Here is a 26,777-nt window from a genome sequence, read left to right as displayed (position 1 = left end):
AGGGCGGCACTCCGTCCATTATTGGGGCGGTTCGTCCGGGTCTCCGGCAGCAATTCGGCAACGGGTCCTTCACTCCCCTTCTTCTTCTTCAGCAGCATTTCAGCGGCAGCTCAATCCTGCTTGGGGCGGCAAAAAAGCTGGAGCCGGCCCTGCAACGTGGGATATGTTTTAATCCCCTGGAAAAGCCATGTGATATGGGAATAGGGCACTGCAATACTCACAAATGGCCATAAGATGGAACCCTAGGTCCACTTCATTTTGGGGAATCTGGCCATGAAACATCTGACCCCCATGAAAAGATCTTTCAGTGTTAAATCCTGTCCATGCAGAAATCTTGATGTTACTCTGCTGCCCAGCCCAGACAGTGCAGGTATTTTGCTCTGTTGCTAGGGAGTTAATGAAGTCAGCTCATAAAAGAGAGGGGCTAGTTGTTTTGCTTAAAGTCAGGGCTGGCATAAGTAAGTGCTATGAAAACTTCCTGTCCTGTCCTCTCCTCTCACTGGCTTTGCCTATATACCTAGGTCCTGACTCATGGCCACTCCCAGCCATTCAGTTCCATACTCTCACCCAGCTCTGCCTATGCTCCTCACTCCTGATGTGAAGCACCCTCTGCCGTTCCAGTCCTGAGAGGCACATAGCTCTCCCAATACACCCCAAGCCTGGCCCGATCAGTCCTCGGTCTTTGTTAAGGACTAGATTTTTTTCAAAAGAGTTCAGGGCCTTATATTCAGACATGCTCAGCACCCACAACCAGGACAGATTTTTCAGGAGTGCAGCACCCATTAATGCATGAGAACATAGGAATGGCCATACTGGGTCCATCTTGCCTAGTATCCTGTCTTCCGACTGTGGCAGGGGCCAGATGCTTCAGAGGGAATGAACAGAACAGGGCAATTATTGAGGGATCCATCCCCTGTTGTCCAGTCCCAGCTTCTGCAAGTTGGAGGTTTAGGGACACCCAGAGCATGGGGTTGCGTCCCTGCCCATCTTGGCTGATAGTCATTGATGGACCTATCCGCCATGAACTTATCTAGTTCTCTTTTGAACCCAGATAAACTTCTTAGTCTTCACAACATCCCATGGAAAAGAGTTCTACAAGATGACTGTGCATTGTGTGAAGTACTTCCTTATGTTTGTTTTAAACCTGCTGTCTATTAATTTATTGGGTGACCCCTGGTTCTTGTGTTATGTGAAGGGGTAAATAACATTTCTTTATTCACTTTCTCCAGTCATGATTTTATAGACATTGATCACATCCCCCCTTAATTGTCTCTTTTCTAAGCTGAACAGCCCGTGTCTTTTTAATCCCTCCCCATATAGAAGCTCTTCCATATGGTGCCTTTCTCTGCATCTTTGCCAATTCTAATATATCAATTTTGAGATGGGGCCACAGGAATTATATGCAGTATTCAAGGTGTGGGTGTACCATGGATTTATGTAGTAGCATTAGGATATTTTCTGTTTTATTATCAATTCCATTCCTGACGGTTCCTAATGTTGTTAGCTTTTTTTGTCTGCTGCCACACATTGAGCAGATATTTTCAGAGAACTATCCACAATGACTCCCAGATCTCTTTCCTGAGTGGTAATAGATAACTCAGACTCTATCATTTTGTATGTATAGTTGGGATTATGTTTTCCAATGTGCATTACATTGCATTTATCAATGTTTGAATTTCATCTGCAATTTTGTTGCTCAGTCACCCAGTTTAGTGAGTTCCCTTTGTAACTCTTCTTGGTCACTTTGCACATAACTATCTGGAGTAGCTTTGTATCATCTGCATATTTTGTCACCTCACTGTTTGCCCCCTTTCCCAGATCATTTTATGAGTCTGTTAAACAGTACTGGTCCCAGTACAGATCTTTGGGGGACCCTGCTGTTTATTTCTCTCCTCTGTGAAAACTAACCATTTATTTGTCCCCTTTGTTTCCTGTCTTTTAACCTGTTACTGACCCATGAGAGGACTTTCCCTTTCATCCCATGACTGCTTACTTTGCTTAAGAGTCTTTGAGGAGGGACTTTGTCAATGGCTTTCTGAAAGTTCAAGCACACTATATCCACTAGATTGCCCTTATCCACAGGCTTGTTGACCCCTCAAAAAATTCTAATAGATTGGTGAGGCATGATTTCCCTTTACGAAAGCTGTGTTGACTCTTCTCCAACAAATTGTGTTCATCTGTGTGTCTGATAATTTTGTTCTTTATTGTACTGAAGTTAGGCTGGCTGGCCTGGAATTGCCAGAATTGCCTCTGGAGACTTTTTAAAAAACTGGTGTCACATTAATGATCCTCCAGTATAGATCTGGTACAGAGGCTGACTTAAGCAATAGGTTACATACCAGAGTTAGTAGTTCTGCAATTTCATATTTGAGTTCCTTCACAACTCGTGGGTGAATCCCATCTGGCCCTGGTGACCTATTACTGTTTAATTTATATTTGTATACTGTTTATATTGGTTCCAAACCCTCCTCTCATGACCCCTAAATAAATTGCATGTAAATAAGGTCAGATTTTGAAAAATGCTTAGCACCTCATATACAGCCAACACGCTGAGCTCTTTTGGCCTCTCCACTTCGGCTCAGCTTTTCAGTCTGTGTGTTTGTGATATGTACAATACAAACAGCTATGAGGGACTGACTGGATGAGCGCCATTAAGCTTTCCTCACTTGTGACCTAAACCAGACTGGAACTAAGATCGACTGAACCCCACGAAGGAAAATATTGCGTGCATCCCAACTCATACAGAGCAGAAGCATAATAACTCTTCCTCCTCCCACTTTTTTTCCTGCCAAGAGAGATTTGCCTGCACTCATTAGCAAGGAGACACATTGAACATTACTAATTGGAAACTGCCCTTTTAAGAATAATTTATCTGTGACTGGCTGAAAAGAGGTGCCCTTCAGCATTCCTCTCGACTGATGTCAACAAAGGTCTCATCCAAGGCCAGTGAGATGGTGTAAAAAGATTTCCCCAAACAAAGAAATGGCTGAGATCTGGAGACAAAACCACTCTCAGGAGTTTCGAAAAAAAAAAGTTTTATTTTAAAATTTTTCTTGAGCATGAACTGTGCAGAAGAGGCCGATGCTGAAATCCAGATCCATGCACATGAAGAACTGCTTGCAAGGCAGAGGCTGTTCTCCATAGTGGCAGAGCAGAGCTAGCTGGAGGAACCTGAGCCCAGGTGGGCCTTATCAGGGTGTACTGAGCATGCATCAGACACTGCCTTGTCACTGGCTGTGCAGATGGAACCTGCTGGTTAGTGTGTGTCACACAGACCCATAGAGGACATGGTTCTTCTGCAGCTCAAGCTACAGATGCTCTTGCTTTCAGTTCTGGAAGTGCTGGTTCAATACCTGGTATTGGCTAAGATGATGGCTCTCATACAAGCAGCTTCCTAAGCTTTGCTCTTTTGACTGTATGTGATGGGTAGAGATGGGGCCAAGTCATCGGGAGCTGGAGTTCTGGGCTGGTGGGTTCAGTCCATTAAAGAGATGGCTCAGGGCTGTAACGTTTGGGTAGGGTTTGAACTTCCCCAAAGTTTGGGTGTGTTTGGATTTAATGGTTTGGGCCCGTGCCAGAGTGCTGATATGCAGACATGGCCCTTTCCTTTCCTTTGACTTTCTGGTCCTGACAGGGTTGAGCGCCCTCACAGGAAACATTTTTCTGAGTCTTTTAACTATGGCAGAGCAAAACAGTTGTAGCCCTAAGGTAGCCATGTCACAACTAGCTATATTCTCCTCTCTGCCAGCCAGTAAGTACTTGCAGCTCCAGTTATGTTTTCCTCTAGCTTTGACCTACTCTGTGTGTGTGTGTGAGAGAGTGTGTGTGTGTGAGAGAGAGATAGAGAGAGATTATAAAATTACATCATTTTATAAATGGAAAGAGAAATAATCGAATATCCCAGAACAGAAGTTGGGGCAATGGGAGAGACAGAGATGTTTAAGGAGAGTTGGTATCTAGGATCAGGCTTCCCTTAAGGCTGTTTAAGCTTAAATCTGACTCTTATCCTCTCAGCCTTGAAATTGGGGGTCCCTGTTTTTTTAATGGAGATGAAGTGAATGAAGGAGCTGAATGGCATCTACTTAAGGGCCTGGGTGAGGAGGAGTCTGGGGTTGAGGCTCTGAACAACATAGCTGAGTGAGGGCCAAACCCCATGAAGTGATGTCACAAAGTTGGACAAACTGGGCTGCACTTTGAGGGCACAGCAGAAGTGGCTAATTCTGTAAGCCCCAGGCCAGCTCTCCCTGCTGCCTGCATACTCTAGCAGAAGGGTATCCTAGAGGCAAAGAGCTCTTCTAGTGGGGGGTGGGTGAGACACCCTGCTGCAGATGAGGTCACCACACCAGAGTCTGCCATGCTGGAGGCTGTGCCGTTTGGCACGCTCCGCCAGGGCTGGTCCGGATGGGTTTGTGTGTTTCCCTGAACTGTCTGGGCAGTCTGCTCTGGAGGCTAAAAATAAACTAAAGCAGAATGTTCCCAGCAGAGCCTTTAGAGCAAAAATATTTGTCTCTTGCACTGGCTTGTTGGAAAGAGCAGATGAGACAAGGTGTCCACCCACTCTGTTTATCTGCAAACCATGTAAATGAGACTTAAATAAGCCTTGATGATAACTGCAATAGTGCATGGAGGGGGAGGAGTCAGGCAGGACCCCTGGGAAATAGACTTTGCTGTCAAAAAGGGCGTGGGTGGGGTCAGAGATGGAGCAGGGGGCACAGATGGTTGTGGCCTGCTGACTGGCTACCTGCAGGGATGGGATGAGCTGCCTTGCTTGAGGAGAAGAAGAGGAAGGTCTCAGGAGTGGGAGGAAGACACATCTGTGAAATGTGTGTGGGGGGGTTCTGTCTGGGACAATCTCTCTCAGGGCTGGGCAGGGAGGGAGGGAAGCTTTGGTGGGCAGGAGGTATGAAGTGTATCTGGATTCAGGCCTGCTTCTATGTCTTTGTGTTGTATTCCAGAGCCAGCTGCCCTTGAAACGCTCCCTGGACCAGTGGCACAGCAGGATGGCAGGAGCTACTCCCCACCAGTGTGTTCCCATTTGTGTGTACCACTGTCTGGGTGTGCTACATGGGCATGTCTGTGTGTCTGGGGGAGTGTGGCTCTGGCTGCGTGTGTGTCTAGAGCGCTGGGGGGTGCATGGCCTAAGTTATTGCATGGAGTCAATGTTCCAGGGCCCGAATAGTATACATGGGCCTTTGGTCCACGAATGAACCCTTTCTAGTAGTCATTAAATAAATAACTCTAATGCTGGAACCAAGCTTCTGTGCGGCATCAGCTGGAGTCTCCTCTCTCACTGCAGTACAGAAATGAAGCCACCTTCCCTGCAGCAGAATGAGCTGCCAAAGGACCAGTCTGCACTGAGGCCAGTCTTAGACGGGCTTTGTAGTGCCAGTGCAAAAGTTTCAGTCCCTTACTGTGCCATGTTTGATCTGTTCTTGCCATCCTCTGTTCTGGGGATGGCTGCCAGCAGTAGGGGCGGCTGCTTTGCTGCCTTGGGGGAGCATCTTTTGGTCTGTAAGGCAGGGCTGGATTAGGAAGCCCCATGGGAAGCTCTGGCAGTGGGCTGGATACCTGTGTCTTCAGGAGCTGTGAAGCAATAGCTTGCCAGGGTGTGAAGGAAAACCCTTTTCACTGTGCTGTAACCTTGTGCTCATCTCTGTGCAGAGGAGTGCCAGGGTGGGTTCGTTTTCAAGTGCACGTGTGTATGTTCTTGTGTACATGTGCACATCAGGGTGCACGTCACTAGGCACGCGTGGCTTTGTGCATGTGACATTGGGCGTGTTTGCATGGGAGTGCAGGTATGTTGTGCACATGAAGGTGAAGATCCATGTGCTCATAGTTGCATGAATGCTGGTACGTGTGGGCGCATGTATGCCCTTGTGCACATGGATGTGTGTGTCCTGGAGGACGCTGCCAAGTGCAATGCTGGCTGTGCACATAAAGATATGCTGGACTGCGTGCCCGCTAGTGATGTCTTCGTGCTCTCACTAGTTGTTTGGCTTGTCCTGAAAGTCCCGGTTTTAAAGTCATTATCAAAGGAGATGGAGCCATCACAGCAGCTCCTTGCGGCACATGGCCAGAAGGTCTCACTGGGAGGAGGATCTTTGCTCCGTGCCTCCGACTAGACGGGCAGTGATGGTGTCTTGTCCAGCAGGAGCAGCTTGGGCTGAGCCGAGATCCACAGGTCCTCTTCACCCTTCTTCTTCTTCTTCCTCTTTTTGTTCCTCTCTGCTGGGACCTGCCCATTGCTGCTGCTGCCGCTGCTGCTGCCTTTGCCCCGCCGTCTACAGAAGCAGCAGTGACAGCAGATGACGAGGACGATGAGGAGGACGAGGAAGGGCAGCCCCAACAGCACGACCAGGCAGACAGTGTTGAAGATGCCCTCCTGGTGCTTGGCGTGAATGAAATTCCAGAGTGAGTCGAAGAAGGAGCTGACCCGCTCCATGGCAGTTGGCTGGCTGGACACCCGTTCTCCCCACCTGTGGCTGGTGCAGTCCCCTTGCTGGGCGTTCAGTCCTGAGGGAAGGCAAATGTAACCCAGCCGCAGCTCTGGTCAGTGCCTGTGAAGACAGAGGAAACAACAGGAAATCAGGAGGCTGCCCTGAAATCCACGTTTGATCAACAAAGCTTGAACGCTCTCCATGGGGCCTGCCAGCCCGGTGAGCACTCAGCCAGCTTCAGAGATGAGTTTGCAGCTCCCAAAAGGGCAATGGTTCAGGATGCTTGGTCTGTGGGCTGAATCATGCAGACCTTCCGCCCAGCAATGCTGAGGAGCCTCCAGCAAACCTGCTGTGGTCCAGGTTCCCAAAGAATTCCCCACTGGCTGCAGCAACAGTGTAAACCTAATACTGTAGCTGTCTTCCTAAAACTACTAAGTTCCCCGAAGGGCTTGAGTTCTGAGGGGGCTGGCTTACACTGCCTAGGCTGTTCTTCTGCTGAACGACAGGACTTTGGCAGAGTAAGCCCATGGATCCCCTCCTCCTATAGACTGAAAGTGCTTCTTGCACCATATTCCCATACCCCTTCTGGGTCAGGCTGAATGGGACCAGAGTCAGGCATCAAACTCCTGCCTCTGGCATGGCAGCATAGGGTCTGAGCTGCAGGTGGACGTATTGCTTTGAATACAATAAGCACTAGAGACACTATGTTTGTATATGGGAATTTCCAGAGTTTGGGGAGTGTTTGGGTCTGGGCTTTTGTTATGGGCTCAGCTCTAATAAGAATTAATAAGAATATCTAATAAATTCAAACTACTTTGAACAACGTTTTTCACCCAGTTTTCCTTGTCACAGAGCTCTGTGCTTCTGGGTTCCCCTGGAGACCAGAAGCAGTGAAATACATGAGAGAGGCTGGTCTCATGAGGTTTCCCTCCTGGAGAGGATAAGATAGTTATCCAAATGTGTGAGTGCTTTATCTGGACCGACTCTTGAGACCTTTTGAGGCTTGCTCATTCCTACCTTGACTACTGGGCTGTACGTCTGTCTATATGGGCCACTGCTCCCTAAGAAAATGTGTCCGCGGCTGGAAAAACAAACTGAAATGGTGAAGTGATGGTAGACAATGCAGATGGGGAGGGACACTTTCAAACTGATTCTTCACTTGCTTCTACAATGATCTCTTGCAAAGGCAATTTAGCGCAGGGTGCCAGTTCTATTCTATTCAGGTTCCTATGTTGCCCTCAACACGGTAGTGTCTGAGCATCTTCCAGTCATGCATTATGTGACATGACTCATGTTTGTTATGTGTGGGTCATTCTCTTTCTCCTCCTTTTGCCAACAGAGAACTGTGTGTGTGCGGTGCAGTGTTTGTTTGGGTAGGGTTTTTTTAAGTGCATGCAGCTCTGCGTTGAGGCAGGAGAAGGCAGGTCGAGGAAGTGTGCCTTGCACTTGGGGTAGACGTTGGTGAGGCTTTAGCTGGGAGTCTCTAGTCTTTCCATGACTGCCGCTTCTGGTGAGCTTTGAGTGCAGCCTACACGGTGCACTTGGCAGTTCACCTCTGGGCTGAGACTGTGATGGTGGCTTCCGTAATGAGGACCAGAAAGTGGGCTGACCCCTCCAGCATACAGACTACCACACAGGGTTCGTCTGTGCTGCAGTCAAAGGTGTGATTGCAGGTTGGGTAGAAAGGTGGCTAAAACCAGCAGCGTAGAAGTGGTGGCACAGGCTGGCAATGTAAGTACACACCCAGGGTTCCAGCGGGCTTGCACAGCATCTATACTGCTATTTTTTAGCCGTTCTAGCGTGGGTAAACCTAGCAGGGGTTTGCCTCCCGGAGATGCAATTACCGCTTGGATTGCAGTGTACACACACCTACAGCATTTAGATGGTAACATTGCTCAGCCTGTGCAGACCAGCGCTAGATTTCAACTTGTGACTCTGAAGTTAAAGGCTCTGTAGCCCACTGCTCATCCCCCAAGCCAGCCACTCCCTGCAGCCCTCAGTTTTATTTTTTAACCGAGTGTTTCTCGCAGTCGAGGTTTCTTGTACAGTGTATAATGGTTCGTCTCCCACAAGTTTCAACAAAGGTTGACGTAACAATGGCATTCCTCTAGCTGTGCATGTAACCAGCAGAGCACTGCATTCTTGGCAGCGGCCCAGACCACTTTTCCTTCTTGTCAGCTTGCTGAATTGCTCCTGCCTCTCCTGGTCCAACTCTTACCTTTAGTCATTACCCTCATGTTTCGTATGGGCCAGTTGTCAATGAATCCACAAGGCCTGCTTTCAAGTGATTCCACAGGGGTTGTGTCTTCACCCTGATTAGTCCCTGAGGTCCCAGCAGTTAAGCCGGACTAATTTTTTGGAGGGGTGAATTTACTATTCACTGAAAAATGCATTTTCCGGGGAACCGAAACGCTTAACAAATTTGAGTTGAATTAAGCGAATAGCTTTGGCTGGAAAAACACCTGAATTTTTTTTGGGGTGGGGAAATGTTAACACACTTAAGGTACGTCTACACTATGGGATTATTCTGAATTTACATAAACCGGTTTAGCAAAACAGATTGTATAAAATCGAGTGCGCGCGGCCACACTAAACACATTAAATCGGTGGTGTGCGTCCACGGTCCGAGGCTAGCGTCGATTTCTGGAGCGTTGCACTGTGGGTAGCTATTCCGTAGCTATCCCATAGTTCCCGCAGCCTCCCCCGCCCCTTGGAATTTCTGGGTTGAGATCCCAGTGCCTGATGGGGCAAAAATCATTGTCGCGGGTGGTTCTGGGTAAATGTCGTCAGTCACTCCTTCCTCTGGGAAAGCAACGGCAGACAAGCATTTCGTGCTTTTTTTTCCCTGGATTGCCCTGGCAGATGCCATAGCATGGCAATCATGGAGCCTGTTTTGCCTTTTGTGACTATCACCGTATGTGTACTAGATACCGCTCACAGAGGCGATTCAGCAGCGCTACACAGCAGCATGCTTTTGCATAACAGCAGAGATGGTTACCAGCCATATTGCACCATCTACCATACCATAAATTGGTAATAAGATGATCATGGCTACCAGTCCTTTTGCACTGCACTATTTGCTGCTGTCATAAGTGTCCCTGGCTGAGATCAGCCAGGGGCGCAAAAGCCAAAATTGGGAATGACTCCCTGAGTCAATCCCTCCTTTTTGGTATCTAAAAATAGAATCAGTCCTGCCTAGAATATGGGCAAGTGTACTAGAGAACCACTGTATCATAGAACCAGAGAGCACAGCTGCTCTGTGTCAGATCCTGCAGAAATTATGAGCTGTATGCTATTCACAGAGGGTGCTCCTGCAACAACCCCACCTGTTCATTCCGTTCTTCCCCCAGGCTTCCTGGGCTACCATAGCATTGTCCCCCCACTTGTGTGATGACACAGTGACTTGTTAGTGAGAAATGAGTGGAAGGCAGCCTCCAGCTGCTATGATAGTCCAGACAGAACATTAAGCAGTGTGTAGGAGAGGAGCCCAGCATCCCACTGCTAGTCCAGGGGCAACTGAATCTTTTCTTTACACATGAAGGGTGGGGGCTGATGGAGCTCAGCCCCCTGTTGCTATGATGAAGACGGTTACCAGCCATATTGCACCATCTACCAGGAAAAATTAGGGGCAGGCACCCTTGATTGACCTCACTGATGCTAGTCAGCATGGTTACCAGTCCTTTTGCACTGCCCTATGTGCCAATAGGCTGATGATGACAATGGATATCAGTCTTATTGCACCATCAGCCACCCATGGCAGGGGGGAAGCAAGGATGTTGGTGTTCAGTGCTGCAGCATCGTGTCTATCTGCAGCATTCAGTAAAGATAGGGTGACATGTAAAAGAGTCAAGAGAGGATTGTTTTCCCTTTCACTTCTGGGGGTGGGGGGAGGGTGCGTAAATTGCCGAGCTATGCCCTGACCCACCGCGGACACTGTGTTTGACCCTAGAAGCATTTGGAGCTCAGCCAAGAATGCAAATACTTTTCGGAGACTGCAAGAACTGTGGGATAGCTTGAGTCCTCCAGGCCATGAGCGTCCACTTGATTCTTTGGCTTTCCGTTACGCTTGTCACGCAGCAGTGCGCTGAGTCCCTGCTATGGTATCTGCCTGGAGATTTTTTAAAAATGATTTTGAATTTCGTCTTCTGTAACGGAGCGCTGATAGAACAGATTTGCCTGCCCTTACAGCAATCACATCCTCATGGTCCATGCTGGAGCTCTTTCTTTATTTTGATTTTTAACTGCCTCGCCACACGTGCTGATCGGAGCTCCATGCTGGGCAAACAGGAAATATTCAAAAGTTCGCGGGGCTTTTCCTGTCTACCTGGCCACTGCATCCGAGTTCAGATTGCTGTCCAGAGCGGTCAGTGGTGCACTGTGGGATACCACCCGGAGGCCAATACCGTCGATCTGTGGCCACACTAACCCTAATCCGATATGGTAATACCGATACTAGCGCTACTCCTCTCGTTAGGGAGGAGTACAAAAACCGGTTTAAAGAGCCCTTTATATCGATATAAAGGGCCTCTTAGTGTGGACGGGTGTGGCGTTAAATCGGTTTTACGCTCCTTAAACCGGTTTAAACACGTAGTGTAGACCAGGCCTTAGTTTCAACTTTTATTTTTTTTTTAAATGAAGCGTTTCAACATTTTGTTCTGAAAATGTGAGTTTGAATCAACATTTGAATAGTTTCATTTGATCCAAACAAAATGTTGGTTTTTCGTTTTGGTGAGAGAAACCAAAAAAATTCAATTTCGGTTCAAAACTAACCGAACTTTTGTGTGTGGATTTCCTGGTTTGGCCACCAAACCAAAAAATCATCTATTTTAGTGGCTCTCAACCTTTCCAGATGACTGTATCCCTTCCTGGAGTCTGATTTGTCTTCCCTACCCCCAAGTTACACCTCATTTAAAAACTACTTGCTGACAAAATCAGACATAAAAATAGAAAAGTGTCACAGCACATTGTTACTGAAAAGTTGCCGACTTCCTCATTTTTACCATATAATTATAAAATATATCAAATGGAATATAACTATTGTACTTACATTTCAGTGTATAGTATATAGAGCAGTACAAACAAGTCATTGTATGAAATTTTACTTTGTACTGACTTCACTATGGATTTTTATGTAGCTTGTTGTAAAACTAGGCAAATATCTAGATGAGTTGATGTACCCCCTGGAAGACCAATTATCAGAGGGGTAGCCGTGTTAGTCTGGATCTGTAAAAGCAGCAAAGAGTCTTGTGGCACCTTATAGACTAACAGACGTTTTGGAGCATGAGCTTTCGTGGGTGCATGCATCTGACGAAGTGGGTATTCACCCACGAAAGCTCATGCTTCAAAACGTCTGTTAGTCTATAAGGTGCCACAAGACTCTTTGCTGCTTTTGGAAGACCAATGCGTACCCCCATGGGGACACAGACCAGTGGTTCTCAATCAAGGGTACATTTGCTCAGAATGTGTGTGTGTGTGTGGGGGCAGGTAAATATGGTCCCATCCCCCAATGTGCCTAGGGAATTGTGGGGTTTATTTTAGTTTTTATTACCCCTTGTCCCACTGCTAGTTTAGTGCTGTCCTACTTGGTCTAACTTGGCAAGTAGCCAGCTCTATGGAAGGCTTCTCAGACTAGAGCTGACAGACAGTAGCTGGGCTCCTGGTGGGCTTGGATGGGATACAAAGCCTTTAATCACCAGGTCACTGGTTCGGGTCTAGATTGGTGGTGACTGAACATTGCTACTGACCGATGCCTGTTTGGCTGTCTGAGGGAGGGTAGTAACATCTACCCAGCCACGGTGGTTAGGTGTCTGGGTCACAGCCCCTATAACTGGCTGTGGTGGGCAGGCTCAGCAGAGAGGTCAGGAGATGAGCTGTAGACACAATTCTTTTCCCAATTCAAAGTGAGCCCAACAGGTCATGGCCTGAGGTGCATGTGGCCTGATCTAACACCAACTGAAATCAGTGGGAGTCTTTCTATGGACCTCAGTGGGCGTTGGAGTGTGTCTGGAGGTAGGTAAGTAGGTGGGAGAAGCATGCCCTTGCGGCTACATTAACAGAGGACCTCAGTCTCCAGGAATATCAGAGAGGCATCTTTTAGCCAGGGCTCAAGTCACTTAACAAAGAGTGGCAGAAAATGCGGTGGGATGAGTGCGTCTCTTTGACCCAGGGCAGAGTTTGACAGATGATGCAGCCACTGTGACTCATCTAGCAATTGTTGCAAGAAGTGGGTGGGGTTGTGGAGGAGAAAGAGCAGCATTTTTGTGGCCTTGTGTAAGGTTTCCTTCCCTGGGGGAGAGGGCAAGGTTCTGCTGACCCGCAGGTTCCCTCAGGAAAGCTTACCTTTTCCTGGGGCAAGGTCAGAGGGCTGGCTCCACTTCTTGGGTTCACACTCAGCCTGCCCAGAGACCTAACAAAGCCCTTTGAGGGGCTGTATAAGGTAATGCCCTTATGGCAGTGTTTCTCAAACTGCGGGTCCTGACCCAAAAGGGGATCACAAGACTATTGTGGAAGGGGCGGGGGAGGAGCAAGAGCAGCATCTGGTGGCAAGGCACCCAGCTCCAGTAGCAGTGCTGCTACCAGCAGCAGTGCAGAAGTAAGAGTAGCATGGTATGGGAGAGGGTCGTCACAGCTTGAAATATTTTTTTTTTAAGGAGAGTCCCAGCAAAAAAAGTTTGAGAACCCCTGCCTTATGGGTTTGAGCTGTCTAAAAAGGCAGTGCCTCAGGAGGCTTTGATTCCCCACAGAGGTGACCAGGTTAAGGATGATGCTGGGATTATGGTCAGATAGCTGCTAGGAGAACTGGCAGGTGACTTACAGGCTAATAAATTGATCCTTGTGCTCACCGAGTGTTTTCCACTCAAGGATTACAAGGTGCTTTGAGATCTCTAGCTGAAGAGCTGCTATATGAGCTAAGTATTGTTATTTATTAAAGGGCTTGGCCTGCATTAACAACTCAAGTCCCACAGCCTCTCTGGGAGGTAGGGTGAGTATTGGAACACCTGTTTTACAGAAAGAGGAAACTGAGGCAGAGAGGGGAAGGTCCATATCTTTCAACCATGGATGTCTTAAACACACCCACACTTAACTTCAGAGGCTTCAGTGGGGGGTTGTACTTGTTCTCCTCCTCTGACAATCAGACCTCGCTCACACACACTGTGTGGCAGAGACAGAATCCGGTTATCTGGACTCCACTTGTGTTCTACAACTACTAAACTATGGGAGATGTCTGCTGCGGTGTGTTCATTTTGGGGATCACCAGGGACTCTAGTTTATTAAAGGACCCATGTTTGTATTGCTGTTGTCCTATTGTGGGTGGCATTTATTGCTGTCTTACCCTTTCTGTATCTCTCACAAGCAAAAATACCCAAGGTTTTACCCTCTTGCTTGTGTCTGTGGTGCTGGCTAGTACATCTGGCCAGTGGGCCAGTACATCTGGTTAGTGGATGGATGCTGCTACTTGCCTAGGGCTCTGGATTTGCAGTCACATCCTCTGTTTTAATGAACAGCAAACCTGGTCTCTTTTTCTAAACAGTAACTCAACATCTATGTTCTCCATTCATAGTCTTTCACTGACCTGCCTGGCCACAGGGAGGATGTGACACCCTTGCAGAAGGTGTTAATCTGCCACAGAGCATCTTTGTCTGCCTAAAATTGGGCTGTTCACTACAGCTTAGGCCATGTGTGCACCCTGGCCAGTCCTTTGCTACCCTCCACCTGCAGTGACATCCTACTCTCCACCGAGTCAGACCTGCCATTTTGCACTACCACAGCAGCATGGTGCGTTGCGTGGCCTGAAAGCGAATGAAGACGTCTGCCATTAGAAATTCTGCCCCAGGACATTAAACATTGTCTGGAATCCAGATCCACGATGCATCCCTGGCCATGTCTCTTGTGCTGAATCACAGAAAACCAAGAGAGAAATTCTCAAGGGCTCAGCACCCTCTGAGGAAGCTAGATTTTTCAAAAGAGCTCAGGTCTTATTTAAACACCAAAACAAGGGACAGATTTTTCCAAAGTGCTCAGGACTTAGCTGCTCCCACTGGGACACTTACAGCTGGATTTTCTAAACACTGCAGCATTACAGCTGCATGGGAATGGTTTTCATTTTTTTAACAATGAAAACAACAGATTATGATGAAAACAAACTTTTTATTCTTTTAATCTAAATTTTCTACTTTTTTTTTTTGGGGTGGTGGTTGGGTTTTGTTTTTTTTTAAATCCATTTTCAGCAGCCAAAACAGAAACATGCCAAAAACCAAAACTTTTTGAAGAGCTTTTTTTTTTTTTTTTTTTAATGACAGTTTTGGCTGACATCTTCAGGTTCTGGTTGCTGAAAACAGAAATATTTTTGGAGTTTGGTTGCCAAAAAACTGAAACAGTTTTAGTATTTCAACAACATCCCCTACCCTTATTTAATCAGAAATAGACAATTCTGGCAAACATTTTTGCTTTGACAAAACACAATTTTTTTTTATTAAAAATAACTTTTTGTGTTATGTTTGATGTCAAAAAAATTCTGAATGAAAAATTGCAGCCAGCTCTACTCAGCACCCAGTGGACAACCAAGCTGCTCTTCTGACAATCTGTCCCGCTCAAACAGTGTAACTCCTAAGGCCCTAAAGAGGAAAGGAAGCATCCACCTGGAGCAGTTGGTTATAATTTATATCCGTAGCAGGCTAGCGTCTGTGATGGGCATTAATTCTTCTGGGTAGTGTCCCTTGATTCTGGCCTCCTCATGACACATGTCAGCCTAGGCAAACTACCCCCTTTAACTGCATGCACATACAAACACAAATGCTCTGTGATGCTTTGGCCCTGGCTGAATATCATTGACACTGAATCCTGGCCCCAAGCCCCATGTCACTGTTCTGGTGCAGAGTTGGCTCTCTGACGTGGTGCCCTCTGTCTGTGTATTTCACAGGCAGCAGCAGTAGCAGGAGAACCTGTGCCATGGCACAAAACAACATGGGTGGAAGGGCGTTTGCACTCTCCTGACCCTACTTGCTTGCATTTTGAGTGGTCCCTGGGAGCAGGTGTATTATGTGATGCCAACCCAAACCCGATCTGCATGTGGTGAACACATCATAACTTTGCTAAGCACATTCATGTTTGAACCACAGGGCTTTATTTGCACGTGACTCTGCAATGCCTCGATGTGGCTGGAGTCAGAAGCAGAAATGCCAAAAAACTAGGGGGGAGAGATTTTTGGGGAGAATGATCTGGTGGCACAGGCCTGGCAGCCAGGAGATCTGGGTTCTGTCCCCACCTCTGCCACTGAGTGCTCTGTGACCTTAGGCAAGTCACTTGCTCTGTGCCTCAGTTTCCCCACCTGTAACATGGGGGGATAGTGCTACTTCTCTACCCCACAAGGGGATCATGAGGTTTAATTCATTAATGTTTTAAGATGGGCTACACTGAAAACTCTCTCTCTCTCTCTCTTTAGGCTTTATAGCGCATGAGGCCACCTGACCTGGTGCCACGCCTTGGCACACAGAAAGCTATTATTGCCTCCAGGAGCAAGTGCATCACTGCCTTGCACAATGTGATTGGCTGGCTTAGCGATGTCACTTCTGGAAGCGTTCAGGAGCAGCATTTCCCAAATCAACAGGTGACCCCATGTACCCTAGCCAAGCAGACCGAGTGTCCGTGGGCACCTGTGGCTGGTGGACTGACTAGCTAACAAATACACAAATGGCCTTCATTTGTCCACAGACAATGATCTTAGCCCCTTGTCACAGTGGGGCTGGATCCTTTATGCTGCAAGCAGCAATGTATAGAGTGTGGACAGCATCACGGCACATCAACTAGGGGTTAAACAGCATGCAGTGGGTAGAGCAGGATTTGAAAAAAAGAAGGCAAACCAGGCTGGTGTCCAACTACTCCCCCGGTTTCCAGCCTCGAGGGCTGCCAAGTGCAGTGACTACAGCCTCCTTAGCAACAGTCAGACAGATTACACCATCACAGCCACCACTCCTCCTCCTTCCTGCATTCCAGCCAGAAGGAGCTTTTACTGTGACACGATCCTGCCGAGGGCAGTCTTTGGGACAAACTTGTCATGCCCGATGTTTGCATCTTACTGTGGGACCCTCCCATCAGGAGGGAAGTGTCACCACCTGGCAATGCAGGGTGGTGGTAAAGTGGAGCTGCCTCAGCCCCAAAGAGCTTGGGGGAGGGTTTCCCTCCAGCACCAAGACAGAGCGTCACAACTGGAATGGCTGGCAAGGCTGAGAGGAACTAGATGCCTGTATCCGTCCATGTGTCCCCGCAGGGCATGCAATGTCCCCACTTGCCTTCCAACGCCTATGGGTTATTGGCAAAAGCCAGCTGGATCGCAACAGGGCAACCCCAGTTACTAAGTTCTGTAGAGGGGACCAATCTGGCCAAAACCTGCATACTGCATGCCTCCCTACACATGCGGGGCCTGGTGTGTGCGTGTGCCATACATACCGGCACACGTGTGTACACAGCACACTCCATCACAGCCCACACCTCGCCCAAGGTAAGAAGGAGACTATAGAGGAAAACTACCATATATGGGGTGCTGAGGAAGGGAGGGCAAAAATATCTAGCCTGGAATTTCCCTCTGGCAGTTACAAATGAAGCTGCCTTCTGTCTGTTCGCTCACTTGGAACTGGGTGAAGATCCCCGCCCCTAGATTTCTGGGCTACTGGGGATGGACTGTGGGAGTAGCCCCTGGTGATGGAAAAAACAGATCTGGATTTATGTACCTGTCTGGCATAGACCCAAGGTACATTTTTGGATTCTGGTGCACCCTTTACGGGCCTAACTGTAGGAGTGCACCTGAGAACCATTGCTTCAGGGTGAAGGCCTAAATGGCAGGAGCTGGATTTAATTCAGTGGGCCAAAATCTAGAGGAAGAGACTGTGATGAAGTGGGACTGTTCTTAATGTTTCCTCTGAATACTGTGTGGGTACCTCAGTTTCTGGCTGACACTCTGTCTCCTGGCAACTAATGGCCCGGGCCCTTCCCCCCTGCAAGGGGATGCTAAAGGTGTGGGAGAACAAAGAGGTCAGGTGACCTCCTGGCCCTGGAAAGGAACTCAGCAGAGAAAGAGGGGGCTGGAGGGGGTTTGAGTTTGGAGCTGGCTGGGGACAGGAAGTGAGAGCAGACGGGATTGTCTGGCTCGCTGGGCCCCAGAATGGACCCGGCTGAGGGGTCCCGTTCTCTGTACCTACAAGCTCTGTTTTAGACCATGTCCCTGTCATCTAATAAACCTCTGTTTTACTGGCTGGCTAAGAGTCACGTCTGACTGCGAAGTGGGGGTGCGTGCAGGACCCTCTGGCTTCCCCAGGACCCCGCCTGGGCGGACTCGCTGTGGGAAGCGGACAGAGGAGCATATGCTGAATGCTCCAAGGTCAGACCCAGGAAGGTGAAGCCGTGTGAGCTTCTTGCCCTGAAGACAGTCTGCTCCAAGGGAGAGGAGGCTTCCCAAAGTCCTGACTGGCTTTGTGGGGAGCAGTTCCAAAGTATCACCTGGGGACTCCGTGACAGAGACTCCCTCAGTATTGTGAATGTACAGAGCCCAACACAATGGGGCTGTGATCTCAGTTGGGACCTCTAGGGTTACTGTAATGGAAACAACAAATAACATTAATAAGCTACAACAGGGAATGAACACTTGCAGCAAAATGTTGCTTCAGTCAAGTTTGGTGACTCTCTCCTTGATTATTGTTATTTAAAGTCTTTTTTATTTAAATAGGAAAACAAATGAATGACATACCTAGCTCATATATAGAACTTTTCATCAGTGGATCTCAAAGTGCTTCACAAAAGAGTTGTATCAACATCCCCATTTTACAGATAGGCAAACTGAGGCAAGGAAAAGTGACACGACTTGTCCAAGGTCACCCAGCGGGTGAGATGGGAATAGAACCCTTGTCTCTGACCAGTGCCCTATTAGACAACAGTGTCTCACTGGAGTGTCTAGATTCCCACCCTCCTGCACAGGGGCATCATGGGGGTAAATGTGAGAGCCTCTCGTTTAAAATATTAGAATCCCAACATTCATCCCTCCCCCCAGCCACCCACCCCCAGAGCCTCCTGTAAATAAGGTAATTTTTAGAACTGATTGTATTTCCCTATTGACTTTATCCTTGTGGAACTGGAAAAAAATAGTAATCAATCTGCAAAACAAACAAACAGAATATCATGTTTTTGTCTGGATATTCTGTATGTGAAGCTGTATTGCCATTTACCCATAAACGGGAAGTCAGACTCACATAACACTCTACTCCATAAGAAAAGTAATTGTAGACAAAACAGGATGTATGTTTTAATTCCTGCATTGAGACACTTTATATTTACTGCCTTGAAAGTTTTAAGGGGGTTGGAATTTTCTTTTTCAAATCGTGATTACTTGGTTACAGAAAAGCAGAGCTGTTTAAAATGTTGTCATGGCTGTCTTTTCCCTTTAAAACATAGCTGAATGTGACTCTTAATGTGTGTGTAAAGTGTCTAGCCCAAGTGGACCCTAATTTCTTGCCACAAGACCTGAGTAAGGGGCAGGGTGCAGCTGTGCTGCCTGAGGAGCAGACCAGAAGCCAGACTGTGGTTCTCATTCTCCCCCTTACTCAAAAGGGAAGTAACATGCATCGGATCTGGTGAGGTATAAATCACTCCCCCCCCCCCCCCCCCGTGCTGGCAATGCATTGTGGGAGGTGGAGCCTGCAGAAGTTCTCTCCCTACACAGCTACTAGGAACGCAGGTACTTGGCCCAGAGAAGTAGGGGGCTCTTTGCACATCCATAAGGCCTTGTTGTCAGGGTCCCAATCTGATCCTCCGTTAAGCCTGACACCCAACTGACTTTAAATGATTATTTAGAGCCCCTGTTGCCTTTTGCTCTGTAGCTGAAGATTGTTAGTGCAATAATTGGGGGGGATCATTTGAAATTTTTTTTGGCATTCCTGGCTATGAAATTTCAGTTTAGAGCTGGCAATACTCAGATCAGTCACAAACAGCCTTGTCAGTAAGGCTGCTGAAGGGTGTGCCTCACTAGTCTCCACCCCCATGCAGCCAGAAGGAGTTTGTTGCACAGATCCCCACCTATGTACCTTTCAAACCAGTAGGGAAGTTTTAATGTAACTGACTTTCCTCTGATGCTCCAGGCCCACCTCTGGAGGAGCAGGGGTTGCTGAAGTTGGGAATGAGGAGCTGTGTCTTGAGTGCTCAGGGCTGGAATAGGAGCGGGAGCTACAGACTGATTCATTTGGATAGTCAGAGTTTTTTTGGGAGGATGTCAGAACTGATTAGACCTCAGGATGGTACAAGCAGGTACTGTGCAAATGCAATCAGAGTCCTGATTTCAGGAGAGCCACTTAGTTCACTTGTAAAGCAGTTATGGAAGAGAGAAATGAGTGCATTATAATGACCCTTTCACAGCACTAGGCATGGAGTAGAAATGAGTCAGAGAAAAGTTTTTGTAACTTGGCCTTGAAGAATTTGCTGCAACTAGAGCTTTAGGCACCTACTTGATGTATCAATAGGATATGTTTGTGTTTTTGTCTCTCATATATAAATTGTCAAACTTAGCTGTCTAAATTAGGTTCCTAAATAAAGGATATAACTTGATTTTCAAAGGTTCTGGACACTCATTGCTGACATTAACTTTAACAGGAGCTGCAGGTGCTCAGCACTGGGGGGGGGGGTCACTTATTTAGATACTTCACTGTGGATTTAAGCATCTAATTTTAGAGATCTTCATTTGACAACTTGGACCTACAAACCCCAAATAATTAGCATTGATACTATGTAAAGGTTGCAAGGTCAAGCACTAAAAGTGTCAGGAAATTTAAAATTATAAAAGTTGTTCCGGCAACATGAGTTGGCCACATCCTGTATATTTTGTAGTAAACTTATATTTTAAAAAAGAAGTTTGAGATTTACACTGAACAAGAGGGAAAAGACTGGAAAGCACTACATCTGTGTAATGTGGCCAAGTTAATAGGACTGCAGCAACCTCAAGCCCCAATCCTACAAATTGATCCATGAAGACATGCTCTAATGTCTCATTTCACCAGGATTCCTTGAAGGCTTGTCTGGATTCCTTTGCAGAACTGGGGCTTTAACTTGTGGAATATGGTGACTTTTGAGTGCTTGTTCTCACAATGCTGACACTTTGTATATTTAATGTCCTAGAGGTGGGTGGCTGTTTTTAAGGGAGTGGAATGGGAAGAAAATAGAAAATTTAAAATCTGGACGGTAATGGCTTGAGCAATTCCCTGCCCTGCACTGGAACAATTCACCAAGTGTCATCATGGATTCTTCTCCATCACTGACAATTTTTAAATCAAGATGGGCTGTTTTTCTAAAAGCTCTGCTCTAGAAATAATTGCGGGGGGGAGGAGTTCTCTGGCCTGTGCTATGCAGGAGGCCAGTCTAGATATTCACAATGGTCTCTTCTGGCCTTGGAATCTGAGACTCTATGAAATATATACATATAAGATCCTGTCTACATTTAAGATAATTTTTGCCCTGGTGTAACTGCATGGATGTAGTTAACACCACTGCAACCCATAATGGAGATGTGGGGGGATGCACTGCCCCAAAGTGGGACTTATTATGTACTTTAATTGGGTAATTTATCAAAAAGCTACACTACATATCCCACTTTGTGCCAGAACAACCTGCCTGCATTTGGAGTTTGCACCAGTGTAAGGGCTTTTCTACTCAGAGACTTAGTGCATGGCAAGCCGGGGTGTAAATCTACAGTGGACTTGCTTGTTGTGCATTGACCGGGTGGACCCCACTACTGTGTATTAAAAGGTCAAAGTGCACTAGCAGATTTCATGTGGTCAGTTAGTAAGTAGTGGGCTAGAGCGCTGTAGATTTACACCCTGGCTTGCTGCATACAAAGTCTCTATATCAACCAGTCCAGATCAATGCACTTGCACTGACGCATATTTTCTTAACATAGACAAGGCCTAATTTAGGGGTTAACCTCTATTACCCAGCCCTGCACCATTACACTGGTGCAAAGTGCTAGCATTTTTATCTGGTGGTGTTCCCCCCTTCTCCTTTGCACAGGTCTAAAAGACTAAACATGGTACATGGCTCTGCTGACTTCACCAGAACAACTTGTGTAACACCCACACCTTCTGGGTATGTTCTGTCCCATCTAGTGGCACCGAGACCACTTAAGGCAGAGATGAGATGAGTCTGCTTTATAGCCTGTTGGCTTTTAGCTCATGCTGAAGAGGCTCATGCACTAAATTCCAGAGGTCCCTGGTTCAATCCTGCCCGCCAACAACAGGAGTCTGTCGATGTTACACTTGCAAGTTCTTTGATTGGACCAACATGGACTTAACTTGCCACACCTATGTACTGGGACTATTTTTCAGTGCATACCTGCAGACTTAAGGAAATGTTTCATTGCTTATGGTCAGTGCAAGTTTCACATTCAGTGGGTTTTCTTGTAACATTACCTAAGAGAGCCTGGTTAGGGTGTTTTTGAAATGGTGAATAGTATGTTCCCTTCGCCCTTCCAGAGCTCACAAACAGCTCAAGGGATTTTGATCAAACTTCCCTCCCCTGCCTCCCTGAAAAAATCAGACAGAAGCCAAGCATAGATAATTTTTTCCCCCAGAGGTGAATGATTTGGAAGTTATGAATGTTTAAAAACACAAGGTTAAAAGTGAAACTATTTTGAAAATTTAACCATAGGAGCATGCACAGGCCCAGACATATAATCTGTGGATGTAGATACCGATAGTGCAATAAAATTAAAGAACAACGATCAATTTGACCCTTTTTATAATAAATTCAAACAAAATTATACTGTTTCTATCTGACTTTGTATGCTTGTAATGTTATTAATGAACTTTGTCCAAAACAGCTTCTAAAATGAGATTTAGTAGATGGTCTATCCTTCACAATATGCTATAAAATACCATCCCCTGGTGTATCTATCTACTCCAGCCTCTGGCGGGCGGCTAGTGCACTTATTCCTGTTGCCTTAAATTCCCGTCTCTTATCACTTGTGTTCTGAGCTGTTCATGGCCTGGAGGCTCCAATCCAGCAGAGATTCACCTGCATGGAGCTTATTGCAGGAGTGGGGCCCTACTAAGCATTGATGATCCTATTTGATACCAGCTGATCTCTGTACAGGAATCATCCCTTCCTACAGTCTGTTAGAGCTTTTCTGGTGACTTGAATAGGTTCCATGTACACCTCTACCTCAATATAACACTGTCCTTGGGAGCCAAAAAATCTTACCGCGTTATAGGTGAAACCGTGTTATATTGAACTTGCTTTGATCCACCGGAGTGTGCAGCCCCCCCGGAACACTGCTTTACCACGTTATATCCGAATTTGTGTTATATCGGGTGGCGTTATATCGAGGTAGCAGTGTATTTACACAGGCTATATTTAATTGATGGCTCTCATGAGCTCTGGCTAGATCTATCCAAAACCCATATAATCAACCTGACATGACTCCTCTGCTTACATTTTTCTTTCTGACTAATCTGAAACTTGGGTGGATTTGCCGTAAGTTTTACCAAAGCTTGCAAGCCCTTTGGGAGGACTCCCTTGGGTTACTTGAAGGTTTGAGGTGGTAGCCCTGTGAATCTTGGAGGCTTTAGCTGAATATTGCTTGGAGCTGTGGGGCATCACTCCTTACTGAGAATTGTCTGTGTGAAACTGACAATAAAAGTTCTAACTAGAGATTGGCTGGAACCAGCAGTCTTGGGATCTGCACCCGCCCGCCACCCCTTCCCCCCCCCCAACATTGGAGCTAAAATGTATGGCTCAGCCCCATCTCTAGATCTTGACACTCCCTGTGAACTGAAACCCAGCAAAGCTCTTGTTCTGACTCATGTTCCAGTACCCTGGGGGAAAAGGCAGATTTTCATCAACAAAACTCTAAAGCACTGAAATGTGTTTAGCCACTCAGATTGGCTGAAGGCTGGGCAGCCCTGCTCCTGCTATTCCCACCTCTCGAGTCTCTCTCCAGCCTCCTTTTGGAAGCCTGAGGTGCCCTGCCTCTGCTTGATGAATACCCTGGCTTAGAGATGGCTGCACCTCTCCCGTGCACCAAGCTACTCCCAGATCAGCCCCAGAGGCCTTGTCAATACAATGTTTTGTATCTGTTCTGCAGCACTGCTGCTAGCCATAAATGCAAGCACCAGTGCACCCTGGGCTTGGGCACATCCAGCATTGTCACAAAACTCTGCCCTGAACACCAGTGCTGCAAACTGGGAATGAAATTTTGTTGAGCGGGGGGACAGAATGGAAGCGAAACATCCCCATCCTCTTCCCCTTGGGCAGGGCTGACACACTTTGCCTTCACAGTGTGACCAGCCCCCATCATTCCAGGAAGCATAGAATCATAGGACTGGAAGGGACCTTGAGAGGTCATCTAGTTCAGTCCCCTGCACTCATGGCAGGACTAAGTATTATCTAGACCATCCCTAACAGGTGTTTGTCTAACCTGCTCTTAAAAATCTCCAACGATGGAGATTCCACAACCTCCCTTGGCAATTTATTGCAGTGTTTAACCATCCTGACAGGAAGTTTTTCCTAATGTCCAACCTAAACCTCCCTTGCTGAAATTTAAGCCCATTGCTTCTTGTCCTAGCCTCAGAGGTTAAGGAGAACAATTTACCTCCCACCTTCTTGTAAACAACCTTTTAGGTACTTAAAAACTGTTATCATGTGTGTCCGTCCCCCAGTCGTCTCTTTTCCAGACTAAACAAACCTAATTTTTTCAGTCTTCCTTCACAGGTCATGTATTCTAGGCCTTTAAATCACTTTTGTTGCCTCTTCTCTGGATTTTCTCCAGTTTGTCCACATCTTTCCTGAAATGTGGCTCTCAGAACTGGACACAATACTCCAGTTGAGGCCTAATCAGCACGGAGTAAAGTGGAAGAATTACTACTTGTATCTTGCTTACAACAGTGGCTCTCAATCTTTCCAGACTATTGTACCCTTTTCAGGAGTCTGACTTGTCTTGCCTACCCAAGTTTCACCTCACTTAAACTACTTGTTTACAAAATCAGACCTAAAAATAGAAAAGTGTCACAGCACACTATTACTGAAAAATTGCTGACTTTCTCATTTTTACAATATAATTATAAAATAAATCATTTGGAATATAAATATTATACTTATGTTTCAGTGTATAGTATATAGTTCAAACAAGTCATTGTATGAAATTTTAGTTTGTACTGACTTTGGCAGTGCTTTTTATGTAACCTATTGTAAAATTAGGCAAATATCTAGATGAGTTAATGTGCCTCCTGGGCTGGTTGAGAACCCCTGGTTTACAACACTCATGCTGATACATCCCAGAATGTTTGCTTTTTTTTTTTTTTTTTTTTTTGGTAACAGTGTTACACTGTTGACTCATATTTTGCTTGTGATCCACTATGACCCCCGAATCCCTTTCCACAGTACTCCTCCCCAGGCAGTCATATCCAAAATGGGAAATGTGCAACAGATTGTTCCTTCCTAGGTGGAGTACTTTGCATTTGTCCTTATTGAAGTTCATCCTATTTACTTCCGGCCATTTCTCCAGTTTGTCCAGAGCATTTTGAATTTTAATCCTATCCTCCAATGCACTTGCAACCCCTCCCTGCTTGGTATCGTCCGTAAACTTTATAAGTGTACTCTCTGAGTCTATGCCACTATCTAAATTACTGATGAAGATATTGAACAGAACTGGACTAAGAACTGCCCTTCCAGCTTCACTGCGAACCACTGACAGCTACTCTCTGTTTTCCAACCAGTTATGCACCCAGCTCATAGTAGCTCCATCTAGGTTGTGTTCCCCTAGTTTGTTTTAGGAGAAGGTCATGCAAGACAGTATCAAAAGCCTTACTAAAGTGAAGATACACGTTCCAAGAACCTGAGTATGAGTTGAGTCTTGAACTAGGATCCCTGAATGATAGCAGGCTGGCGTCCTTTAGGCTAGGCCAGATAGGGCCTCTGACTGGCAGAAGAACGTTTGTAACAACTGTGGGTCAAAGATTCCCGGTACACCAGGCTCAGCTCCCAGCAAAGGCATCTGAGCTTTGGGAGAGATGCCCCTCGCCTTTTAAAACTCAAGGAATTTAATTTAGAAAGAAACTCTACTTCACAGCTCATGTCAGTTTCCACACCCCTCCGAGCTCCAGCTGCTGGAATGGGAGAAGGGCCCAGGCAGATATGGGGGACACAGGGTCCCTCCTGTTCGAATTAGGAGGAGACCTTTTGGCCAGCTCACAGAGGGGAGAGGATGCGTCCCCTTACGTCTGAACTGCTCATAGTGGAGACAGCCCCAGGGCAATACCAAGTCAGGAACCCTGGAGCTGTTCATTATAAACAAGGGCAACTGTGCTCAAAGGTTCAGCACGTGCCAGTTTAACAATGAAGCTAACCTACCCCCAACCCTCCCAGTACAGTGCTGAGGAATGGCAGCTCCCACTTTTTGAATGTGCTGTGCATGGCTGTTTCCAAGCTCACAGCCAAATAGTGCAGAATCCAGAGCACCAGCACCTTATTATTATTATTTACTTGGAAGCCAGTAGTAGCCAGAGGCCTAACGGAGCTCTGGGCCCCATTACACAGTCCCTGGCCCAAAGATTTTATAGTGGAATAGACCAGACCAGCAAATGGGGTGGGGAAACCGAGGCATGGAGCTGGGCAGTAATGTGCCCAAGGCCAGTCGCAGATCCAGCTCTCCTGCCTCCCAATCCAGTGCCCTAGGGGCTGGACCACAGCGCTGACAGCTGGCTGCTGCATAGGTTCAGTGCTGCTTACTGACCCGAGGCGGGGCGCTCAGGCTGCATGCCGAGTTCCGGCGCTGGGGAGCTCAGGGAAACCCCTGAGCGCCGCTGCCGTGCCTCAGTTTCCCTTTAGCTAAAGCAGGACAATGCTTTAGCTAGTTCCCGGCGATGGCCGCCCAGCCCCGGGAGCAGCCTTGGCTAAAGGGGTCCCAGACTGCTCGCTCCGCCAGCCCCCGGGCTGCGTGCGCAGGGCGCGGGGACCGAGCGCTCCCACGGGGAGTCGCTTCCCGGGAGCACCCCGCGCTCGGAGCGGGGAGCGCCCCGCAGCTGCGTCCACACGCCCCGGCACGGCCGCCAGCAGCTTACCTGCAGCTCCCCGAGGCGCCGCCGCCGGCTCCTGAGAAGTTTCGCAGCAGCCAGAGGAAGTGGTGAGCTGACGGCTCGGGGAGTTTGCTGCCAGCGGCCTCCCAGCGCTCCGCCCCTTGCGCTGCCCGCCCTCCCCGCGGTACCTGAGGCTGCTGCCGGCTCAGGCCGGCCCCCCAGGCTCCCCGTGGCCCGGCTCACGCCCTGCCCCTGCCGGTTTGAGCTTTCCCGCTCAGCTCTGATTTAGTTGGGGTTG

General features: G+C 47.4%; 1 protein-coding gene across 1 annotated transcript; it reads right to left on the bottom strand.

The window, feature by feature from the left end:
* Window positions 1-3,054: 3,054 nt before the first annotated feature.
* KIAA0040 (KIAA0040 ortholog) lies at window positions 3,055-26,623 on the bottom strand. Its single transcript, XM_045027170.1, has 2 exons — window positions 26,525-26,623; window positions 3,055-6,557 (listed from the first exon to the last, which is right to left on the bottom strand). Exon 2 carries the CDS (start codon window positions 6,440-6,442, stop codon window positions 6,119-6,121), a length of 324 nt encoding a protein of 107 aa, XP_044883105.1. The 5' UTR covers window positions 6,443-6,557; window positions 26,525-26,623; the 3' UTR covers window positions 3,055-6,118.
* Between the last annotated feature and the right edge of the window lie 154 nt (window positions 26,624-26,777).

This window comes from Mauremys mutica, chromosome 8 (genome assembly GCF_020497125.1).
Source record: "Mauremys mutica isolate MM-2020 ecotype Southern chromosome 8, ASM2049712v1, whole genome shotgun sequence".
Classification (NCBI taxonomy): domain Eukaryota; kingdom Metazoa; phylum Chordata; order Testudines; family Geoemydidae; genus Mauremys; species Mauremys mutica.
Note: the sequence above shows the minus strand (reverse complement) of the source record. Positions and strands in the feature narration are given on the sequence as shown.